Source organism: Sorex fumeus, unplaced genomic scaffold, assembly GCF_029834395.1.
Source record: "Sorex fumeus unplaced genomic scaffold, SorFum_2.1 ptg000100l, whole genome shotgun sequence".
Classification (NCBI taxonomy): Eukaryota; Metazoa; Chordata; class Mammalia; order Eulipotyphla; family Soricidae; genus Sorex; species Sorex fumeus.
Genome location: NW_026606157.1, coordinates 6,045,957 through 6,069,693, shown reverse-complemented (window position 1 = coordinate 6,069,693; position 23,737 = coordinate 6,045,957). Strand labels below are relative to the sequence as shown.

Sequence of the window (23,737 nt, the reverse complement as noted above, 5' to 3'; positions counted from 1 at the left end):
ATTATTGTATCAGTTAGCAACTGTTGTGTATGATAAGAGGTGCTAGTTAGCATACCAAGGCCCTCCCCGCCTCCCCCCTCCCCCCAGGAACTGCATTTTGGGCTGAAGGCTGCCCCGTTTTGGCAATAGCCAAGTCAAATCTGCATAGGTAAATAAAGTGGGGGATCTCTGTTTTATCTCTCTAATTGTCCCGGTTCCTGGGGCTGAGATCTCCAAGCCTACTTGGATCAGGGCTGAGCATCCTCCACCCAGATCCTCCAAATTCCAGTAGGCGGGGGTCACACCCACCAACTGGCCCCCTGGCGCCGTGTAATCCCATCAATGACCAAGACCCAGAGACTATAAAACCCAGCTCCCGGAACTGCGCAGCCGCGAATGCACCATTTTAATATCTCATTCCTACTTTGGACAAAATGGCAGGCTACCAAATGTAACTTGCCCACACGGCAGAGTCTGGAAAACTCCTTGTGGCGTACCCAATATGCCAAATACCAGTAACAGTGATGGGTCTCATTCTCCTAACTCTGAAAGAGCCTTGAATATGGCACTTTTAAAAAAATCTCAGGGCTAGGACGAAGGAGATGTTACTGGGGCCTGCTCGAGGCAATCGACGAATAATCGAAGAATTGCCAATCTGTTACTTGGTCAATTTTCTATAACATAATTAAGTTGCTGTCCCTAGCAAGAGCAAGAATTCAAATGTTTTTTCCCATTCTTGTCCTACCCAGGAGCTGTGAAAGTCATCTCTTTGTGTGCCCAAACAAGGGGTTTGCAAAAAAAATAACATCCAGCCAGTTATTTCCTGTTGACCAGTCCCAAGAGAGCAGACAGAGGAAACAGAAGAGGTGTCTTTTATTTGATTTTCAATTAAATTTTTAATTGAGGTAACGTTGTTTTACAAGTACGCACATTTTTATATTTACAAGAATGCACATGGTTTTATTACTAGACCATGTCCATGACAAAGTGCCGATATCTCTCCACCACTCACCCTAGGGCCTGACCTGTCCACTAGTGGCCTCCCACAGAGCTTGGTCACCTCAGTTCTGTGATCACAGTTCGAAATCTGTTTTCATCGGATACTATCTCTTTCCTTGATTTATTTACCACATGTCAGTGAGATCGTATTTGTCTTTCTCCTTCTGACTTATTTCACCTAGCATGAGCCCCTCCAGTTTTCCCCATGTTGTAGCCAATGGCATGGTTTTATCTTTTCTAGGAGCTCAATAGTATTTCATTATGTGTTTATATCATAAACTCTCCATCCACTCCTGTGACCAAGCACTTGGGGTTTTTCCAAGTCTTGGCTTTTACAAATAACACCTGAACAAATTCTATCTTTTTAAATGAGTGGTTTTGTGTTCTTTGGATAGTTACCCACGAGCAGCATTGTGGGATCATATGGTAGTCCTATTTTTAATTTTTTTGAGAAATTTCTCTACTGTTTTCCATAGGGGCTGGACAAATTTACATTATCACTCACCAAGAGTGAATGAAGGTTTATTTTTTCTCCACATCCTGGGGGACACTGATTGCTTTACCTGTTTTGATTCAGACCATTCTCATAAGGGAGAGGTGAGAGCTCCTTGTTATTTTGATAGCTGCTCCCTGATTATCAGTGATGAACATGTGGTCTGTCTGTTGCTCTCTGTATATATTCCTTGATAAAACATTGTTCTTCTACCACCTCCCTGCCTTCCTTTTGATGTTATTTTGAATTTCTGTGAATTCTTGACTGGCAAATATGAGCTCTTGGTCAGATCTTGCGTATTAATCATTGTTCACATCTATAAAAGTTACATATTTTAAAAACTTAGTCTCAGGAATTTTTCTTAATCCATGTTTACAAGTCTATCAAAAAATACATATGACGTATATAGCTTCATAGTTATAGCTTGAAATTTTTCAGTTATTTGTGTTTTTCAGCAGTATTTTATTATTTTATTTTAGTTTTGGTCATTGGGCCATATGCAGCTATCCCCCAAACTAGTTCCTGTGCTCAGTAATCACTTGTGGAAGTGCTCAGGAGGCCCACAATAGGCAGTGGCAGGGATCAGGCCTGGCCCTTATCTGCTGTCCTATCTCTTTTGGCCACTGTAGTTTTATTTTATTTTATTTATTTTTGCTTTTTTGGATCACACCCGGCGATGCACAGGGGTTACTCCTGGTTCTTCACTCAGGAATCACTCTTGGCGGTGCTTGGAAGACCATACGGGATCCTGGGAATCGAACCCGAGTCGGCCTCGTGCAAGGCAAACGCCCTACCCGCTGTGTTATTGCTGCAGCCCCTGTAGTTTTAAAATAGAGGTTGGGATGAAGATAAACCAGGGGAAACTGCCAATCACAATTTTAGTTCGAAATTCATTGTGTCTGTGAAATACCCACAAAAACATGAACAGTAACAGTTGCTATAACATACATGGTTCATCGAGCTACATTCAAATAACGTTCAAGCTGGTATAAAAAACATACATCAGTCATTACTCCTTATTTAGGCTACTGCGTTCACTTCTTTTTCACCTGTGTTTTCTAGCCACTTTTTTTTTTGAGTTTTAATAGTTAAGCAATTACTTTTTCTTTTACCTCATGCTGTCTATGCCTCTCACCTTAAATTTATATGAATCATAGAGTTTACTTTTAAACACCAATGTAGAGGATTCACAATGAGGATTCACCTTACTTTTCATTAATTTGCTTCATTACTTTGTATCTATACATTACTTTGTATATATATTTCTGAAGGATTCAGAATTGCTCACACACTAATGTGTTACTTAATTACTAAAACGGGGCTGGAAGAGAGGTCCAAGTTCATTTTCTCCCTTACATTTTCGTTTCCTGGTCTGCTTTGTAGGCTGGAAGCAAATGTCCATCCTTTTCTAAGGAATCCAAGTTTGTTTTATTGGTGACTTCCTTTCCATTTTCCAATCCCTTGGCACCTTCTCCTTTATATTTTTTCTTCATGGCAGAAATAAATAGAAAATAGAAAACAAGTCCTATGAATTTTAAGGTCATAGTCAACCCCAGGAAGGAATACCTGTCAAGAGAGAAAATAGTTAATTTTTTTAATTATGTGGAAGAATTGAAAACTGTTGGTTTCTAGGAGGTGACCTTGAAAAAAAAGAATACGTTTGAAATTATAATTACACATATAAATATTAAATCAGCAAGTCTAGACATTTTTTTCATGGTTTAAAATGTACTTTAAAAAGTTTTTTTCTAGATGAAATCATAAAATTTACATACAAGTGGTACTACATGGAAAGTATCATGCTAAGCAAAATGAGTCAGAAAGAGAGGGACAGATATAGAAAGATTTCATTCATCTGGGAGATATAAAGTAACAAAATAGGAGATTAATACCCAAGAATAGCTGAGATCAGTACCTGAAGGATTACTCCATAGCTTAGAGGCCAGCCAAGCATTCTAGGGGAAAGGGCAGCTCAGATAGAGAAGGGAGCACCAAATAAAGGGTGTTTGGAGGATCCTCCCAGGAGGGGAGATGCATGTTGAAAGTAGACTATGGACTGAACGTGATTGCCACTCAATGCCTCTTTTGCAGACCACAACACCCAAAAGGAGAGAGAGAACAAAAGGAAATGCCCTGTCACAGTGGCAGGGTGGGATGGGGGGGATGGGTGTGGGAGGGATTCTGGGATCCATGGTGGCGGAAAATGGGCACTGGTGGAGGGATGGGTATTTGATCATTGTATAATCAAAACCCAAGCACAAAAATTTGTAAATCTACAACTGTACCTCATGGTGTTTCACTAATAAAAAAATAGAGAAAATCATAAATAAAAAAAAAGGTTTTTCTTTACTAGGATTATTTGATTAAAGAATGTAAGGGTGATTAAGAATCAACCCAGGGGTTTTCTCCCTAAACTAACTAAAGATTCTTTGGAGTATTGAAGTTTCTAAAACACAGATAAATAGGATTAGATGGTAAAGGGCATGAAATAATGAGATGATCCAATGGAATCCATATAGATTGAACTAGGAGCCAAAGCTTAGCTTCAAGGCAAAATACAGTCTACTAGGCCTTTGGACAGTTATAACATAAACTTACATAGATTACACATTCTAGTCCTGTGATTCTTAACTTTGGTTGCATATTAGGATCACAAGAGGGAAAATTTAAATGTATATGCTGAGGCCATACTTCCTGACAAGTGAAAAATGCCTAAGGTTGGGTCACAGAAAGCAGTATTTTTAAAGTTTATGAGGTGATTTTCCATGACTGGGGGGATTGATGAGCACTGTCTTCATTGGTTAGGGAGCTTTAAGTGGTCTCATGGCATTATCAACTAAATGAAATGAAACATATGAAATATACTTTGAACAGCTATTAGATCTAATTGAAGATGACTTTGAGGATTTTTTGTCTCCTAAGCGCCACACCTGGTGGTGCACAGGACTTACTGCTGGCTGCGTGCTCCAGATCCACTCCTGGAGGGACTCAGGGGACCGAATGGGCTGCTGGGTATAGAATATAGGTCCACCATATGTAAAGCCTGAGCCCTGACTTCTGTATTTCCTCTCCAGTTCCAACTCTGAGAGTTTTAATTTTAAATTTATTAAATTGGAATAAAATATTTCAGTATACAGAATATGAGGAGAAGGTCTATTTTAAAAACAAACAAGTTGGGGCCGGAGCAATAGGACTATGGGGAAAGCATTTGCCTTGCACACAGTCCACCTGGGTTCGATCCCTGGCATCCCATATGGTCCCCTGAGCACCGCCAGGAGTGATTCTTGAGTGCAGAGCCAGGAGTAACCCCTGAGCATCGCCTGGTATAATCCAAAGAAATTAAAAAAAAAAAACCACCACGTCTATTTTGCTTGACGTCTGGGTTATAATCGGGCTTATATAACCAATGCTAACTTTAGAAAACCTCTGTTGCTGCAAGAAAAATCAATGTGGATTTCTGGTTATGTGATTTGAGAACTCTTGAGAAGCCAAGCTTAGATTTAGGATTGCTATTTCTACTCCTTGCTTGAGATTGCTGATATTGTTTGTGCTAGATTAAAAAAAAATACGAGAAATTATCTGGTTACCCCAAAATATCAAATAAAGAATTTTGAAACTTTTGTTGGTTATTCATTGGTAAATGCGTAATTTTAAATACTTTAAAATTCTATACTTCATAGGCCAAAGAGATATCTCAAGAAGCCGGAGCACATGCTTTGCTTGCAGATGTACTGGGTTTGATTCCAGGAAAGACATGGGGGCCTGAGCATTTCTGGGAGCACTGTTGGGAGCACTACTGGGAGCACTGTTGGGAGCAACTGAACACACTGAGCTGAACAGAAAGAGCCCCTGGGATCTTCAGGGTGTAACAGAGATACTAACTAACTAACTAAATCAAATACACTGCTCACTGCAGTGTGGCAATGAATACAACTGGCCAAAAGAAAGTTGATCAGGACCAATGTTGAGGTATGAATGTCTGTAGAGTAATAGTTTTTTCTAGAAGGCTATCATGGGGAAAAAACTATATACAAAGGGGTCACAGAGTCAGATCCATATGATATGAATATTCTCCGGTCTGCCATTTTTTAAATGCAACATTATGCCTTATCATTTTGTAGCTTGATAGCTCATCTCTTTTTATTGCTGAATTGAATTTGTTGCAAAAATGTGTTAGAGGTCATTCATTTACCTACTGAAGGACAGTTTGGTTGTTTCCATGCTTTAGTATTCATGAATAAAGCTGCTGCAAATATTCATGTGCAGACTTTCATAGTGGCCTACATTTCCAGATTATTTGGGTGTATTCCTAGAAGTGCAATTGTTTGATCACACAATAAACCTATGTTTAGCTTTCTAAGAAACTATCAGATTTTCTTCCAAAGTAGTCACATGATTTGACATTTCTACCAGCCGTGAAAGAAAAATCCTTGCTGTTAGACTTGCTTGTCCTTGTTTGTTTTAAAAGAGCACTTTATATGTGTAGGACATTTACTTTGTGTCTGTGTTGTGAGTCACAAATTCTTTTTTTCCACTTTTCTTTTGCCTTTGAACTTTGTTGAAATATTTCCTACTAGAGAATTGAAAAGAAAAGAAAACAGGGCTGGTGATCTAGCACAGTGGTTAAGGTGCTTGGTTTGCAATTCTGCCAAAGCAGATTTGATTCCCTGCATTCCATATGTTTCCATGAGGACCCTATGGATTTAGGCTACAGCCTAAATCCCCACACCAACCCTACAAAAGCTATGATTTTGAGTATTTGTGTTATACTTAGAAATATGGTTTGACTATCTAGAGAGTTTAAAATATTCTACCATAATTTAATATGGTGATTTTATATTTTAAATTTATATTTATGATTAGTTTATTATTTTTTCAAAGATACATGCTATTTTTCTAGATGGCCATTCATTCAATTATTTTCCTATAAATGGATGCGTATAAGACACTTCTTCCCTTTTTCCCCTGATTATTTGTGACTGCTCATTGTTGAATGATCTCTGAATTCTTTCGTAAAACACAAAATTTGAAGTATTATTCAGAGTACTAGTAGATTTATTTGTAAACATATGTTGATTTTATTAATAGCTCTCTGGTTTTGAATAAGTTGCTTGTTCATTTTGTGTTTACTCTATACATTTTCTATGTGGTTCATGGTTGCTTAACATTAATATGAACACAAAGTTCAGTAATCATGGCTATCATCGTTGATATTGTTATTGTGAAAATGAAAATTCTGCTTTCAGGAATACGGTCAAAGGAAAGAATTATCCACGAAATATATTTGTAACAACTTACCCATAAAGTGTAGAGTTATAGATCCTGCAAGATCCCTGCTTCCCCTGAGGATTGATAGACCACTTCAAACAAGACTTATCAATCAGAATCCCATAGTATATGGGTGCTGGAATCCCTCCTGTAATATAAGATAAGATGAAAATCCAAAGAAGAAATCTCAAGTACCTGTGATCGTCTTGCATTTAGATTATGTACAAGTTAAAAATGGTGAATGACTCTTCCAATGTTCTGTTCTAAACCCACTCAAGTCTCATGGTCCTTAGACATCTCAACGGGCAACTTTCTATCACAGAACAGATGTGTTTATCCAACCTCATTCTGTCAATGTGCATGGAAAAGAACATTATTCTTCTGCAAATTAAGCCTGGTTAGTTAAAAGAAAAATGATGTCAGTAAAACATGAATGTTGGGTTGTTTCGGATGTAATTATTTTAGCTGGGAGGGCTGAATAGTAAAAACACAAGTGGAGTCTTAGAGAGGAAGAAAAATGTTCTTGGTTAGCTGCTTCAAAGGCATTTTACAATAACATCATTTTAAAGAAAGTTCAGAGGTGAGACTCCCTCTGCAGAAAGCACGGGCTTAGCTTGGCCTTAGCTTCCCTGGTTTTCTGGCTGGCTGTCCCCTCGCTGGGTCCCACTGCTATCACTAGAGATCGGGATGTAATGCGTTCTCTCCACGGCACATGTGCAATTTCCATTCCTTTGGTAGCAACCTGGACCTTGCTGGCTAGGGATTCTGGAGCTGGATAATACTCCATTAAGGTTCTGATCACACACTGCCTAGGTCTTCAGTGGTCTGTGCATAATCTGATTTTTATCTTGCAGAGAGTGAGACCTTGTCAGGAGGACGGAATTGTCCTGGGGGAGAGGGGTTTTGCTCTCACTGCTATTTTAATAAACTCAGAGAGTGACTCCTAGTTCAAAGCATTGTGATTTGGTTAAAAGTTTAGGGGCATGTTGGTGGACATCTATATTTTGGATAATATTTTTGGATAGTAATTTTGGATAATACAAGGTCTGGGCTGTGGTTTCTTAACAAGCTCAGCCTGACCACCCTGGCAGGCCTCTCTGGAGCTTCTTCGGGCGGAACTCCCCTCAGAGAGGAAGAAAGGTCATCCAGGCTGCCCCCTTGGGAGGAAACAATCCCAAATTTCAAAGTGGAAAACATTGGCAGATGACTTGTTTTCTTGTTAGGAAGGGTGGACATCAAATCTGACGGTGTGGGTTGACTTCAACTAGAATTAGCCATTTTTTTTAAAGCTTGGTGGGTTTTATTTATTTTGCTTTTTGGGTCACACCCAGTGATGCTCAGGTTATTACTCCTAATTTTGCACTTTACAATCACTCCTGGCGGTGCTGGAGGACCATATGGGATGCTGGGGATCGAACCCTGGTCGGCTGTGTGCAAGGCAAACACCCTACCCGCTGTACTATTGCTCTAGCCCGGAATTAGCCAAATTTTATTGGGGGAGGGGAGGTTGGTGGCGTGGGGAGGGATTATTCAGTTTTCTTTTATCTCTTATTAGTTCTCATTTATGACATGAATATATATATATATATATATATATATATATATATTTTACCTTCTCTATGATTTTCCTTTGTACAATCAGTTCTGTATTGTGCCTGATCTAAAAGATTCCTTAGATTTTTTTTTCTCTTGGGAACAATGAGCTAAATGATGTTTTGTTTTAAGTAAATGCTTTAGATGAAAACACTTAGAATAGGAAACTAATTACCTTCCTTCTTTGAGGTTTGACTTGAATACTTACATCTTTTTTGAGGGGGTCACACCTGGTGATGCTCAGGGGTTACTTCTTTCTGCTCAGGGGTTAATTCTGACTTTGTGCTCAGGAATTACACCTGGTGGTGCTCAGGGGACCATATGGGATGCCGGGGATCAAACCCAGGTTAGTCATTTGCAAAGCAAATGCACTCCTGCTGTACTATCACTTTGACCCTGAATACTTACATCTTGAACTTATAATCAACATATGCAGCATACCTAGCACTCGTATAATGAGTGATTGGAAACCCACTGCCAGGGACTTCAATTCAGGCTGAACATTTCTAAAATAAGAGAAAGACAAAGAAACTTATGACGCATCTTGAAAATACCAAACTGACTTTAATATTAAAACATTTTTCAGTGCTGGGGCTGGAGCAATAACACAGCAGGTAGGACGCTTGCCTTGCACGCGGCCGACCCTGGGTTAAATTCCCAGTATCCCATATGGTCTCCCAAGCACCGCCAGGAGTAATTCCTGAGTACATGAGCCAAGAGCCAGGAGTAAGCCCTGTGCATCGCTGGGTGTGACCCAAAAAGCAACAAAACAAAACAAAAGAAAAACAAACCCCCAAAACATTTTTTCAGTGCCACTATTCTTCATGATGGAATGAACCCCCTCAAATGGATAGTTGACATTCTGGCCCTGGCCCTCCCGTTGATGGTCGATTTTGCTCGAGCGGGCCCAGTAACGTCTCCATTGGAGACTTTGTTGTTATTGTGTCTGGCATATCGAATACTCTCGGTAGCTTGCCGGGCTCTCTGAGAGGGGCGGAGGAATCGAACTCGGGTCGGCCATGTTGGCCGCTTATTTAAAATTATATTTTTAGCTGTTTTAAAAGGCAGACATTAAAATGATTAATAATCAGAATTATACCGCTCTATAGGAAATCCTATGAGATAGTAGTTAAAACAAATTACAGAAGAAGTGAATTTTATGTGGCCACACAGGTCCTATGTGCAAATACTTTGATCTAAGTATCCATTTGAGTAGATATTTTATCACCTGATTTCTGTTATATTTCTGCTATTAATAGAAAGTTGGCTAATATGATTAATAAACTATATCCTATATGGCAGGACTAAGAATGATGTCACTGATCTGTTATCCCTGGTTCTAAATACTAGTTTTCAGGTATCAAGGACATTAACAGTCCCTCACAGAGTCTCTCACACCTGTATTCAGAAAACTGTTTCCACAATTCCATGTTCAGTGAAGTGACAACTCTGTATCACTTCATATCCCAACACATTTTCTAATAAATGAATTATCTGGCAGTGGTGGTGGGTGGGAGAAAGTGACAGTGGTTCAAAATTCTATTTTTCTGGAAATAAGAAGGAAACTAATACAAAGGGTTTTTTCTTGGACACTTGGACTGTTCATAGGGATAAATAGATGTAGTCATTGTACCACCATTTGTTAACCTCCTAGAAGATTCCTTTGGTGTTTTTTTCTCTTGGGAACAATGAACTCAATGATGTTTTGTTCAACAGAATAGTTTAGATTAAATCATTGAAACTCTCAACCTCAATTTTCTAATCCATCAAGTGGGGATGAAAAGGCCCAGCCCATCCTATAAGAATTTAACATAAAGAACTGCAGCCATAAAAACCCATATTTTCTTTATACAAAATTACTCCTGGAGCGATAGCACAGCGGGTAGGGCGTTCGCCTTACACGCGGCCAACATGGCCGACCCGAGTTCGATTCCTCTGCCCCTCTCAGAGAGCCCGGCAAGCTACCGAAAGTATTCGATATGCCAGACACAGTAACAACAAAGTCTCCAATGGAGACGTTACTGGGCCCGCTCGAGCAAATTGACGATCAACGGGAGGGCCTTTACCTTTACCTTTACTCCTGATGTAGAAGAGCTACCACAGCGTATCATTCTCAAAGAATGCAGAAAGCTCGTATATTTAAACAAGGTCGGAGGCCACAAACAGCTCAAATGGTAAAGCACATGCAGAACACAGGCAAGGCTCTGAGCTCAACCCAGAACTACATTGGCCCCTGAGTCGAAGCATCACAGGGTATAACCCTCAGCATTCCCCCCCTCACCAACCCTGCATTGCTGGGCCCAGGTAGTCTTGAGCTGCACACTTTGACCTTCACACTGAACCACTGGCCCAGCTGGCTGAGAATCATCATGAGAATTCCCTGGGCATCCCAGGCATCTCTTGGAGGGCTCCCAACACCAACACAAAAAAAAAGACAGAATAGCGATGAATTGAGAAGAAATGAATGAAAATGTCTGAGCTCTGTTTTTGCAAAGGATACTCTCCCACTGGTTGGGCTGGGGACAGTGCTGGGTGACAGTGGAACCCAAGTTCCAAGGAGGAGAACTTATGCTCACGGAGGTGGCTTCCTTCCATGGAGGTGGTTTCCTTTCAGCTCAGTCCAGAATGAGAGGAAGTTCACTACAGGTCTGCTAAACTGTCCTTTTTTAAACACCAGCATTATAAGTGGTACTTTTGGGAGAAGAGATAACTTAATCTGCTCCTGGCCAAATTCTCTGCCACAGGGATACTAAGCGTCACTTGCTGCCTCTGTTACTCATATTTAAAGGGAGCATTTGGTTTACATGCTAAGTCGGTAGAAGAAAAATGTCTTCCTGAAAGGGAGTGTGACATCTTAGACAACTCAGTGGGAGGGACCTATTTATGTGATTCCATTATGTAATACACACAGATGTGACAACCATACACACTTACAAACTCACACTAACTACCCACACAACTCTTACGTGTGCCTGTCACACACACACACACGTATTAGTCTCATGAAAAGTGCTAATTAGTTCCTGTCTCACATCTGGTAATGATCAACTCTGTACTCTGAAGAACTCTCTCAGGATGAGTCTCTTTAGAGAGTTAACCCAGAGAAACTAAACATTACTTTTTTTTTTTTATTCTTACTATTTATTTATTTTTTTTTAATTTTTTTTTATTAGTGAAAACCATGAGGTACAGTTATAGGCTTACAAATTTTGTGCTTGGGATTCAGTTATACAATGATCAAGTCCCCATACCTCCACCAGTGCCCGTCATCCATCCCCATGGGACATTACTTTTGTCTAGTTAACTATTGAAGAATGTTTCATCAACATTGCACTCTTCATTGGAATTGATCCTCTGTGATTTTCCAACCGATTATCAAATCTCTAGATTCAGATCGACCTAATCAAATTCTGGACCTAGACAGGACAGGTGGGGAATGCGTAAACAGTTTGGAATTCATAGCCTAGCTGATTCAATCATTTAAATGGAAATCTGAAAAAATGTGCTCAACTCTGCCCTCACTTGAGCCATTTAGAATGGATGTATTGTTGGTCCTAAGTTCGATAGATGGTGATGCTCTGAGGTCACCAGCAGAAGTCAGAATTCAAGAGTATCTCAGGACTCCAAGGCATCTACCCTCACTCCCTTTCCTCTCTGGTGTAAAAGTACCTTAATTCACACCTAGGGCTTCACTCCTTTCTGGTCAAACTCTTCCACTATGATCCCAGTCATTCATCGTCTGGGACCAGCACTAGATCTTACCTTCCTTACCTGCCTTCACTTTAAATCCAGCATTTCTCAATATGGGATGGGGGGAGGTGGGGATTGGGCCTCCGTAGGCCTCCAGGATCTTTTAAGGGAGACACAGGGGGACATTCTAAAAAAGGGAAAGGGACACATCTTGAGATTAGGGAATCTACTGGTAGAATTGGGGGGGGGGGGGAGAATGGGGGGAAAGAAACCCAAGGACACAGCAAAGCTTGAAAAGGTTCATGGCTGAAAAAAGATTGAGACACGGGGTTAACCAAAGCCTGGCTCAGCCCCTTTCTCATGAATGTCCCTCCACACAACAGTAAGGAAGGCTTATTCTCTCTGATATCACATCCCTCTACTAGTTCCAGACCTAAGAGCCTCCTCTGGAAGCCTTCTCTTTCTCCTCACAGGGCGGGCCAATATGGCACACTATTCCCTCACCTCCTGGCCACAGTGTTGATAGAGTCAATCCCCCCTCACCATCCCCATTACTCTTGGATGATTTAGTACTAGACTATCTGTCATTTGTCCCCTTCCCCCAGTGTTTTCCTGCCTCTTTTCCTAGTTATTTTAATACCCATGTAGGCTATCCCCCCAATGCTCTAAACCTCCTGACTTCCAGGTCCCTTCCTTTCCTTTCCTTTCCTTTCCTTTCCTTTCCTTTCCTTTCCTTTCCTTTCCTTTCCTTTCCTTTCCTTTCCTTTCCTTTCCTTTCCTTTCCTTTCCTTTCCTTTCCTTTTATTTCTGCCACATTGGCCATACTTAGGGCTTACTCCTGGCTCTGCACTCAGGGATCACTCCTGGTGGGGCTCAGGGGACAATATGGGGTGCCAGGGATTGAGCCTGCATTAACTGCATGCAAGACAAACACCCTACCCACTGTACTGCAAACCTGCATTCACCCAGCCATCTGCTTTTACCACACTGCCGTGCTAAAGAGGAGATGATCCAACATGCTATGCCTGAGTTGATTTTCAATTTATGACATAAAGCTCCGAGGGCCACCGGAACACCCCAAGGTCTGTTAACCATCCACTTCCCCCGTTTATTCCATCCATCTTGGAGATGCTGCATTCCCACAGCTGGTCTCACCTGAAGTCCCTTTCTTCCTTCTGACCCTCAGCTGACTGTCTCACCTTTTATTTCACAGAGAAAGGGGTAAGTGATAGGAGACTTCACTAGAGCAGCTACGTAGTTTTTTTTACGGAGGGAGAGGGAGAGTCTACGCCTTTGGTGGTCTCCTCCTTATTTTCCTTTGTAACTGTCTCCCTTCTTATGGCCACATCCCCTTCTTTGTATCTACCTGGCAAATCTCTGCACACAAATGTGTGTCAAATTTAATAGGACGATAACTAGAAGTCATGAGGCTATAGCTTTCCTAGTTCTCTCATGGTACTGCCTCCAAGATCTTTCTATACATTCCCCCTGGTATTCCTCTCCCTCCCACTGGTCCTCTGCCAAGCAGCCTGATTTCGTGCCCTCTTCCATCAGTTCACTTGTGAAGGCTCACAGTGATCAATCCTGAATGAAGCCTGACTGCCACTGCCTTGCCTTAGCTTCCATGAGCTCTCAGTCTCAATCCTTTGCCACACCACCGTCTCGGAACTCTGGGGGCACCTTCCTCTCTTCACATCCCATCCAGCTAGGCTGTGGAGCAGAAGACAACCCACCAGTGATAGAACTGGAGGGCGATGGAGTTCAAGGGTCATTCTGATGAAGGATGCTTCCTTTCTCACCAGAAGTCTGCTCAAGCTCTGAGCACTGCATGGAAAACTTCACATTAAACCTGTGGCATGCTGAACCTTGCACTGCATTTTTCTGGGGAAGTCGGGCCCTTCTGCAGATGGAACTGTTCAGATGTTCCTGGCAGGGGAAGAGTTAGCCTGGAGACCACTTCCTTTAAATAGACCACACAGATTGCAAAAAGGCATTGAAACGGGATGATGACCTTCAAGAACGTGTTGTGAGACCAGCCACCCACTGCTGTGTTGGTGGAGTCCTGACATTCCCCGCCCAGCCCAACCCAGCTTTCAGCTCATTCCTGTGCTGAGTGGTTTTCTTTCTGTCATAACTATTCTTGCAGGAGGGAGGCTTCAGGGAAGGGGAGAGGGGCCCTAGAAGCGGAATCTCATTGTTGTACCGAGTTGGTGGAGATGTTAACCACTCAGGAGGAAACAAAGTTTAAAAATGCCATTTGTATTTAAAATGCTTATAGAAAAATTGTAAAAATATAATAACAGGGAGGCTGGATTGAAACCACAGCGAATAGGGCGTTTGCCTTGCACGTGGTCAACCCAGGTTCGATTCCCAACATCCCATATAGTCCTCTGAGCACTGCCAGGAGTAATTCCTGAGTGTAGAGCCAGGATAACCCCTGTGTATCGCCAGGTATGACCCAAAAAGCAAAATACATATATATATATGTATATAATAATGGATTCCTTATTTGTTCCTTTTACCCAGATTTATAGGCATTGTATTTCCCTGGTATTGTTGTGCCTTTTCTATATACTTATTCTGATTGATTTTTCTTTTTTAAAGTATATATATATATGTTACTTTTTTTTCTTAAATTTTTATTAGTGAAACACCATGAGGTACAGTTGTAGACTTACAAATTTTTGTGCTTGGGTTTCAGTTATACAATGATCAAGTACCCATCCCTCCACCAGTGCCCATTCTCCACCACCACCAGTCCCAGTATCCCTCCCACCCCCATTCCCCCCATCCCACCCTACCTCTGTGGCAGAACATTCCCTTTTGTTATCTTTCTCCTTTTGAGTGCTGTGGTTTGCAAAAGAGACATTGAGTGGCAATCTTGTTCGGTCTATAGTCTACTCTCATCAGCATTTCCCATCCTGAGAGGAACCTCCCATCACCTGTTATTTGGTGCTCCCTTCTCTATCTGAGCTGCCTTTTCCCCTAGCATCTGCGGCTGTCCTCAAAGCCATGGAGTAATCCTCCTGGTACTTATCTTGGCTATTCTAGGGTGTTAGTCTCCTATTATGTTACCCTATGTTCCCCAGATGAATGAAGTATTTCTATGTCTATCCCTCTCTTTCTGACTCATTTCGCTTAGCATGATACTTTCCATGTAGTACCACTTGTATATGAATTTCATGACTTCATCTTTTATAACAGCTGCATAGTACTCCATTGTGTAGATGTACCAAAGTTTCTTTAACTATATATTACTTTTTGGGTCACACCCAATGTCGCTCAGTGATTACTCCTGGCTTTGCACTCAGGAATCACTCCTGGCAATGCTGGGGGACCAAATGAGATGTTGGGGATCGGACTCGGGTTGACTGCATGCAATACAAATGCCCTACCCGCTGTGCTATTGCTCCAGCCCCGCTGGTACTATTTTCAACACATGCTGACTTGTTCATTTTTTCTGTCTCCTCCATTCTCACTTTCACTAGAGAATAATGAAAGGAAGACGGTTGCTTTGCTTCATGGCCAGTGATCATACATGCAAAGTGTGTCCTTTGTCCCTAAACTACATCCCCAGCCCATAAAAAGAGCTTTTAGCAGTTTGGTTCTGTCCTTAGAGCCTTCTGGTATGCTAGAGACACATGACAAATGCATATTAATTTGCATCTATTTACTTTCGGAGCGGGGGCCATACTTAGTGGTATTTGGGAGCTACACTGGACTTTATGTTAGGGGTCAGTGCCAGCAGTGACCGATACACACAATAAAAATATTTCAGATCAGTGAATCTGATCACTTGTGTTTATTTAGTTTTAACAACAACCAAATGATATAAGTGCAGAAAAAACATAAAGAGACTAAAGTTTCTATTTTTTTATCCTATGCTAGACTTTGCCAAAGTTTCCTTTCAATATAAGCAAAAAGTACTGAGAGGTGAGTGAATGCTTTGTCAATAACAATGCTGATCGTAGGACAATTAAATATAGCTACTGTGTCAGTGAGCCACAAAGCTCTCTTTCTTCCTCCTCGTGGGAGATTCTAGAAACAATAGCTGATGGGTGTTGAGCTAGTGTGGAATACCAAGAAAACTTCTTGTAAATTAGCAAATCTGCAATTCAGTAACTGTGGAAGTTTCCCTCTTCAGAGCAAACAACATTTACCTTAAGGTAGAGTTCTCTCCGTGGAAGTAATAGTACACATAATTTGGCAACATAAATGGGACAAGATTTGAGATCAGGGTTGAATATAAACAACTCTGGACTTAGTTTATAGATCTACAATCATTCAAACAAAATGAGTTTTGTTCCCTTTCTGGCTGGCAATACATGTTACCACACTTAAAGTAATTTTATATTTTCCAGCTTAGGTAACTGAGTAATCCCTTTGATACAATATGGCTTGTAGTGTCTGCTATCTTTCTCACACACCAATTTACTGAAATCTCTCAGTATCGTCCAATAAACTCTCTTCCATTCCTCCAAATTTCAATTCTCTTCTGCCTTGAGGCACTGTCTACTGTGTCTCACTCCCAGTAAAGTTCTCTGTGTGACTGACTCCCCTGCCACAGACCTTTACATTAAATGCTATTTTTTTTTGAGAAGCACTCTTTGAGTTCCCCTCTGTAAAACTCGATGCTTAAATCTGAAAGACATCTCCCTTTCATTTGTCTTCAAGCATTCATGTTTCCTTACAATTACTAATGACAATTTGTGTGTTGATTTTATTTTTGTGTGTGTGTGATGTGTGTGTGTGTGTGGGGGGGGTGGATATCTAAAGGTGCTCCAGGTAAGGTTTACTCTTGTTCTGTGGTCAGGGATGTTTCCTAGAAGTGTCTGGGATGGAATGTGGTGCTGGGGATTGAACTGGGATGGGCTGCGTACAAAACAAATGCCTTATCTTGTGTTATTTCTCAGACACCTTGCTGGCTTACTTTTTTTCAGTTAATTTGTTTTTTTGTCAGTGTTTCCTGTCATTTCTAAGCTATCTGAAACCAGGTATTTTATCTGTTTTATCATCATGGAATATTCTGCATCAAGGATTACCATAATTTTCCTAAGTGAGAAAAATTAATTTTGTTCATGTACGTTAGTCTTTAAAGGCTTTGTGACCACTTAGAACGAAAATCAGTCTGAGGTGGATTAAAAGCTCCAAAAGGTCATAGGCAGAAGTTAAGGCTATGTGTAGTCTGACTCCCAAATGTCAGATTCCAAAGAAATTAATAGAAGATTCACTCTGGTAGGCCCATCTCAAAATTGTTGTTTTCACACAATACAGGGATTCTCTTAAGACTGAGGGTTCGAAGTTCAACTGTCAACTAGTTTTCTTAAAATTCATAGTGAGCGGTAAAATATGAACCCTTAATTTCATAATGGAATAGAAGAATTAAAGATAAAAGCATTGTCCACTATTATATACAAGTATTATCAAAACCTAAGAAAATTAAAATGTAACAAAATGTGAATTAGGGTTCTAAATATATTATAAAAATATATAGATCATTAAGTATAGTCTAAAATATAAATACTTTTCAAAGCTCATACTTACTTAAAAAACATCATGAGAATTGAGACATGTCCCAGTGAAGAGAAGAAGTGGATGAGACTTTGGACTGCTACATACAAATAAAATTTTCTTTTACACTGATAATCTCTTGGACATTCTCCCAAATGTGCTGAGTTATTCCCATTTTTAAAACCAGCTTCTTCTATACAACTACAGTTATGAAGTACCTAGAAGATAATGTTTGAAAGATTGTGTTTGCAGATTGTGTTTGCAAAGTACAACCAAACTATAAGTAAATTCTTTTGTAGTTAAAGACTTAGCCCTCATCACTGTAAATGAATTCCATAATAGTCTTATACAGTCAAGTTGAAAATTTTAAAATGAAATTTCAGGGACACTTTTGAAGGAAGAAAACCGAAAAGAAAACATTCTAAAAACAATGTTGTTTAATGATTGCAAAGCAAAAGCTGCCTGGATTACTTTTTTCTGGACAAGAAAATGTAATTCTTTCATGCTTAATATTTAATTCATTCCCAATTTAAACTTTAATAAAAAAGAATAAATTATGATCTGAAATTATGCATAAAATTTTCTTGTTAATATTCATTCTTCGTAATGCTTTTCTCCTACTCACTTTTATTTTCTGTAACATATCTACTTACTCTCTTTAATGTTTTTGACAAGTGTTAGGGACATTCCCTTACATGACGTACCCATAAATTCAGAAAATAACATAATTTTGGGAGGCATCAAAGCCTGATATTAAACCTACTCATTGGAATGGAAGAGGGTGAAGCAGAAATAGGGCCAGGTGTTGAATATAGTTTTACTTTAAGTAGAATATCCATGAGCATAATGATAAATTACAGAACAGATAATGTAATTATTTGGAAGGAAACAACCCAATATCCCCTGAGTGTTAGAACATAAGGGACACTTAGGAACGATTAATTTTAGAGGTTTAATTCAGCAGATTGTTTAAAAAATGATTACCAATAGTCAATTCTGTTCTGAATCTAGGCTAAACTGAGGTATAAGGGAAGTTCATTGGGAACCAATTAATGATAAAGACTAATAACTGAAGGGAAAACTAAGAAAGCCTTTGGATAGACACTTTTTGACTACCTAGTTCTTTTCACTAGGGAATAGTGCATTGTAATCTTTTATGCATCAAGTCTATTGGCCAATAAAACCCAACTTAAGTACAGAAAACATTATGAATGATTAAAAAGGTACGATTTATTGGGGAAAGGATTGGGAAAAGATCTCCCCACTGGCCCTCAAATCACATAGTGATTTGCAAAATTAAGAAGATGACTCCAGGAACTGTGTTGGAAGAGAAACTCCATTTGGTCTGCTTTGAAGTGCCACACTAACCCCTGGGCTCAGGCCTGTGTAGATGTGTTAGGAGAAAAGCCCCTTTTGGTCTTTCTTGAAATGTAACACTAATCCCTGGGTTTAGTGTGCAGATTGTTGGGAAAGTAACACCTTTTGGTCAGCTTTGTAGGGAAGCCGGTCGCAATGCATACCACAGTTCAATGTTACCTGGGGACAGGATGTTTCTGGCAAATGCTCCGTGAAGGTGTGACCCTATCTACAGAAGACATGTTCGTTCTGATCTTCCTGTGTATGTGACCAGTTGCACTCTCTCACCACCAACCTATATAAAGGCTTGATGTCTTTCAATAAAGTGGATCTGCTTTACAGAACCCCCACCGTGCTCGTGTGCTTAGTTCTCCTTCCTTGGAGGAGACGGTGGCAAGGTTTGCTCTTTTCCTCGGACCCCTCCCCATAGCTGGAGGGAAGTTCGGCCCTGTCCTCAGGATCCTGAGCAGTGGCCCCTTGCTGGACGAGTGAGTACACTGAACAGACACCTGGAGAAGACCCCAACAGAACTGGAGAGCTAGTACAGCAGGAACAGTGCTTGTCTTGCATGAGGTCAATCTGGGTTTGATCCCTGACACCACATACAGTCCCCTGAGCACCACCGAAAGTAACGCTTGAGGGCAGAGTCAGGAATAAGCCCTGAGCATAGCTGAGTGTAGCCCCTAAAATAAACAGCAAAAGAAAAAAAGAAAAAGAAAAAGAAAATGGCTCCATGTTAATCAGAACTTTCATTAGGATTCAAACATTTTTATCTCTTTCAGTATTAAAAGGGAAAATGGGATCAGAGTTTAATGTGAACACTCAGTAAAAATCATCGTAGCTGTGAATCACGGAGTGAAGGTTGTTAAGTATAGCCTGTGAATTACTTTTGTGCAAGTTTATGAAAATTACAATTAGTAGAACGAAGGGTAAGAAAATGACAGAAAAGTGTAAAACTCAAAGAAAGGCAGGATAAAGAGAAATAATTATAGCTGATTATCTTTCTAATGTTGGTCATAGATAAGGGTTAAGAAAAAGGTACCCGCAATATGAGAGACCCAGTGCACCGGAAGTGAGTTGTAGACTAAGATACTGTAAAAAAAAATCCAGGGGAGTGGGGAAGAATCCAAACTTTGCATGAACACAAGTGTTTTGAGTTAGGGGGTGGGTAGATAGAATTTATATGGGATCTGTTGGCAGTGGGGGAGCAGGATATTCCGTAGAAATGTCAGCCTTAGGGATATCAAAACTTAAAGACAAAGACTAGACAGTGAAATGGGGAAGAAACCCTTTGGGTTTATTGGAAAATAAAAAGGACGGTGAGCTCAGATGTAGTTTCATCAGAACTGACATATAAATGATTGTCCTGGAGAGGCAGAAGGTGATTCAAGGTGCTCTCTCAGGACTTGCCCCAAATTTTTGAAAAGTGCTAGAAATCATATCCTATCATAAAAAACGTGCTTTCTAAAGATCCTAAATACACTTATATTAAAAAAAAAGATATTATTCGTGGGGCTCTGTTATATCACAAAGATAATATAGGTGTTAGGGCGCTTCTCTTTCACACAACTGTTTTTAGTCCAATTCCTGCACTAAATATAGTCCCCTGAGCACCACCAGGAGTGATCTCTAAGCTGATAGTCAGGAGTAAGCATCATCAGTGTGGCCCATAAACAAAAACAAAGATCTATTCTTATTAACACTTCAGGGAAAAAATGAGCACTTTCCAATGAGAATTTAAACAACAATAACAACAAAACTTTTTTGTCAGCTGAGAAGAAAGGATTTTATTTGAGGCTTTACTTGGGTGATCCTGCACTCATCACAATGACAAATATCCAGAATCCTTTGCCTATTTTTTCACTGAAGATCAGAGAAAGATTCAATAACATATTGCCATCCAATCAGCAACTTTGGTTAGATAAGGAAGAGAATGTAAAACCCAATACTCACTGTCGACTTTGCTTGGCCACTTGAAGACTTACATCCTGCCAGACAAGGTGAGACATACGTTATTCCGTTGCTCCCACATATGGGTTCCCACTGACTCTGATCACAATTGCAGTCTGAGTTGCAATAAGAGAGTGGTACATTTATATGAGAAGCCACTGGATTATTTCTGAAAATATATGATAGAGATGTATCAAAAAGAGGGAAAGCGGGAAGGAGGGAAAAAAGGGAGAGAAGAGCAGTGAGAGTTGAGAGAGAGGAAGAGGAGGAAAAGAGGAAAGGAGGAGACAGAGAAAGAAGAGAAGAGGGAAGCAGAGAAATGGAGGATGCACAAGAGGAGGAAAGAAGGGACACAGGTAAGGAAAAGTGGAGAGGAGGAGAGGAAATGGAGGAGAGAATTAGAAAGAAGGGAGAGTAATACGACGAAGGGTTATTCTTTAATTAGAGAAATGCGATGAACAGTGATACCAAACCCATTTTTATTTAGTACTCATAAACTTTTTCACTTTCCTTTTTTTTACTATGATGTGATTTATGACTTAGAAAAAAGAAAAACTTAAAAAAGAGAAAATGAAGATGGTGTATAAAACTTAGATATTTTTGTGCATCTATCAATAAATTTCTGTATTTATTTAAATACGGCTGAGTCTGGCAAACTCCCCGTGGCGTACCCAATATGCCAAATACCAGTAATAATGATGGGTCTCATTCTCCTAACCCTGAAAGAGCCTTGAATATGGCACTTTTTCAAATCTCAGGGCTAGGGCGAAGGAGACGTTACTGGGGCCTGCTCAAGGCAATCGACGAACAACAGGATGGTTGTGATCTTGTGATCAATAAATAGTCTACAAGACAAGTCATTATTTTTCTGGGCCTTGGTTTCTCTTCAGTAATGACTTTAGATCGAAGTTTTTCTCTCACCCCTTTCACTCATCTTTGAATTTTCCTTAGTGAAGATGAATTTTTAAAGCTATATTTTAACTGCATAAAAGAGAACTTGACATGGTCAAAGATGTATCCCTCAGGATGAGTTTTTTAAAAAGCAAAATGAATGTTAATAGGAAAGCTTCACCTATTTTAAAATTTAAGTATCACATGGTTTATAATGATTTACTAGAAAATATACTGACCTTTAGCAAATAAAGACAGAGATGATGGTTAATATTAAGAGATATATTGTTTTTGTAATCGATTTTTTTTATAAATTAAAAATGATTCTGAGCTGTCATGGGCATGCTTGGCTGGAAGGGTCTTTGGGGACATTGGTGGCCAGAAGGAAAGGCTCTGGTGATGATGAATGGGTGTTGGAATGATGCATGTATGTCAAGTATAATTAACAGTATTGTAAATACTTATGCAGCACTGCACTGTCCTTCCGTTGTTCATCAATTTGCTCGAGCGGTCCCAGTAACGTCTCCATTGTGAGAATTGTTGTTACTGTATTTGGCATATCAAATACTTCACAGGTAGCTTGCCAGGCTTTGCCATGTGGCTCTCCGAGAGGGGCGGAGGAATTGAACCTGGGCCGACCGGGTTGGTCGCGTGCAAGGCAAACACCCTACCCACTGTGCTACTGCTCCAGCACTAATATAATACATAGAATGCTAAAAATCATCTACTATAAAATAATACAGAATATGTTGAAAAGTCTGAGAAATTGTTTAGATCCAGAGGAAAATCTGTATTCTTTTATTAAAAATCTATTCCACTGATCAAAATTTCATAAATGCTGAATTTAATGATTGATATCTGCAATCATTAAACCATGACTTTCTTTCTTTCTTTCTTTCTTTCTTTCTTTCTTTCTTTCTTACTTTCTTTTTTGCTTTTTGGGTCACACCCGCCGATGTACAGGGGTTAACTCCTGGCTCATGCACTCAGGAGTTACTCCTGGTGGTGCTCAGGGGACCATATGGGATGCTGGGAATCAAACCCAGGTCGACCACATGCAAGGCAAAAGCCCTACCCATTGTGTTATCGCTCCAGCCCCAAACCATGACTTTTGTAAGTGAGTTGATCTAAACTCTAAATCTTCACATCTAAGGAAGCTCTAAGATTTTGTTGAATGTTAAGCTACTCATGGTGTATTTGATATGCCAAAAACAGTAACAACAAGTCTCAGAGTTTGTTGTGAGACGTTACTGGTACCCACTGGAGCAAATTGATGAACAACGGGAGGACAGTGCTATAGTGCTAGTTTAACAAAAGTCCCATAGAACTCTAGCTGCGTTCTTTTGAGGGGATTGTACCATTGCTCAATTTGTTTTTCAGAACTACCTGGAACTCAGGCTGCCTTCTTTTGAATAGATTGTATCATTGCTCTATTTGTTGTTAAGAATGACCTTTAAACTATACCTGTACTGACAACCAGAGGGCCCTGGGACCCTGGGAACTTATTCTTTGGTGTAGCTCAGTTTGGAGTCATTGGATGACTTCACGCCAGCCAAAATTTCACTGGGTCTCAACTGATAGAGAAGACATATATTGAACTGTGAGATCTTTTTTTTTTTTTTTCACCTCGCAAGTGCAATATTCTAGGAGCTCTATGTTTTGACAAACCGCACTAGGTGACAGTGTTTAGGAATAACCTGTCACAATCAAGACTAAAAGGAAACAAATAAATGAGCTGGAAAATCTCCAAGAAAAAGATATGCTTTTAAAAGAAATGCAGGAAGATCTGACAAATTAAAATCGGCATCTCGGGACCCAAAGTTTAGCAACTCCAGAGTCCACATTAAATGGCTCTAAGGCTGCTACATACTGAACGGTCATGCACAGATCTTTCCCTCTTGCTTTGACATGGCCTTTAAGTGTATGTCCTCAGACATATTAAGGAAAGAGTGATAAATCTACATAGGGCTCTTTCCTTGCTTTAGGGAAGGGACAATAATTTAGAAA

General features: G+C 40.1%; 1 protein-coding gene across 6 annotated transcripts in view; it reads right to left on the bottom strand.

The window, feature by feature from the left end:
- Nucleotides 1–841: 841 nt before the first annotated feature.
- The window catches only part of LOC130042445 (solute carrier organic anion transporter family member 1B1-like), an 80,304-nt gene continuing 57,408 nt past the window's right edge, over nucleotides 842–23,737 (bottom strand). For 3 of the 6 annotated variants that reach the window (XM_056134621.1, XM_056134620.1, XM_056134622.1), the window contains 6 exons: nucleotides 20,843–21,008; nucleotides 17,567–17,751; nucleotides 8,774–8,838; nucleotides 6,770–6,887; nucleotides 2,828–3,037; nucleotides 842–2,288 (listed from right to left, as the gene is read on the bottom strand). In XM_056134621.1, coding sequence (XP_055990596.1) covers nucleotides 2,177–2,288; nucleotides 2,828–3,037; nucleotides 6,770–6,887; nucleotides 8,774–8,838; nucleotides 17,567–17,751; nucleotides 20,843–21,008 — 856 coding nt within the window. In that variant the 3' untranslated portion in view covers nucleotides 842–2,176. Of the gene's footprint in view, nucleotides 2,289–2,332; nucleotides 3,038–6,769; nucleotides 6,888–8,773; nucleotides 8,839–17,566; nucleotides 17,752–20,842; nucleotides 21,009–23,737 lie in introns of those variants that run through there. The other 3 variants (XR_008795229.1, XM_056134624.1, XM_056134623.1) reach the window with 3 other exon arrangements.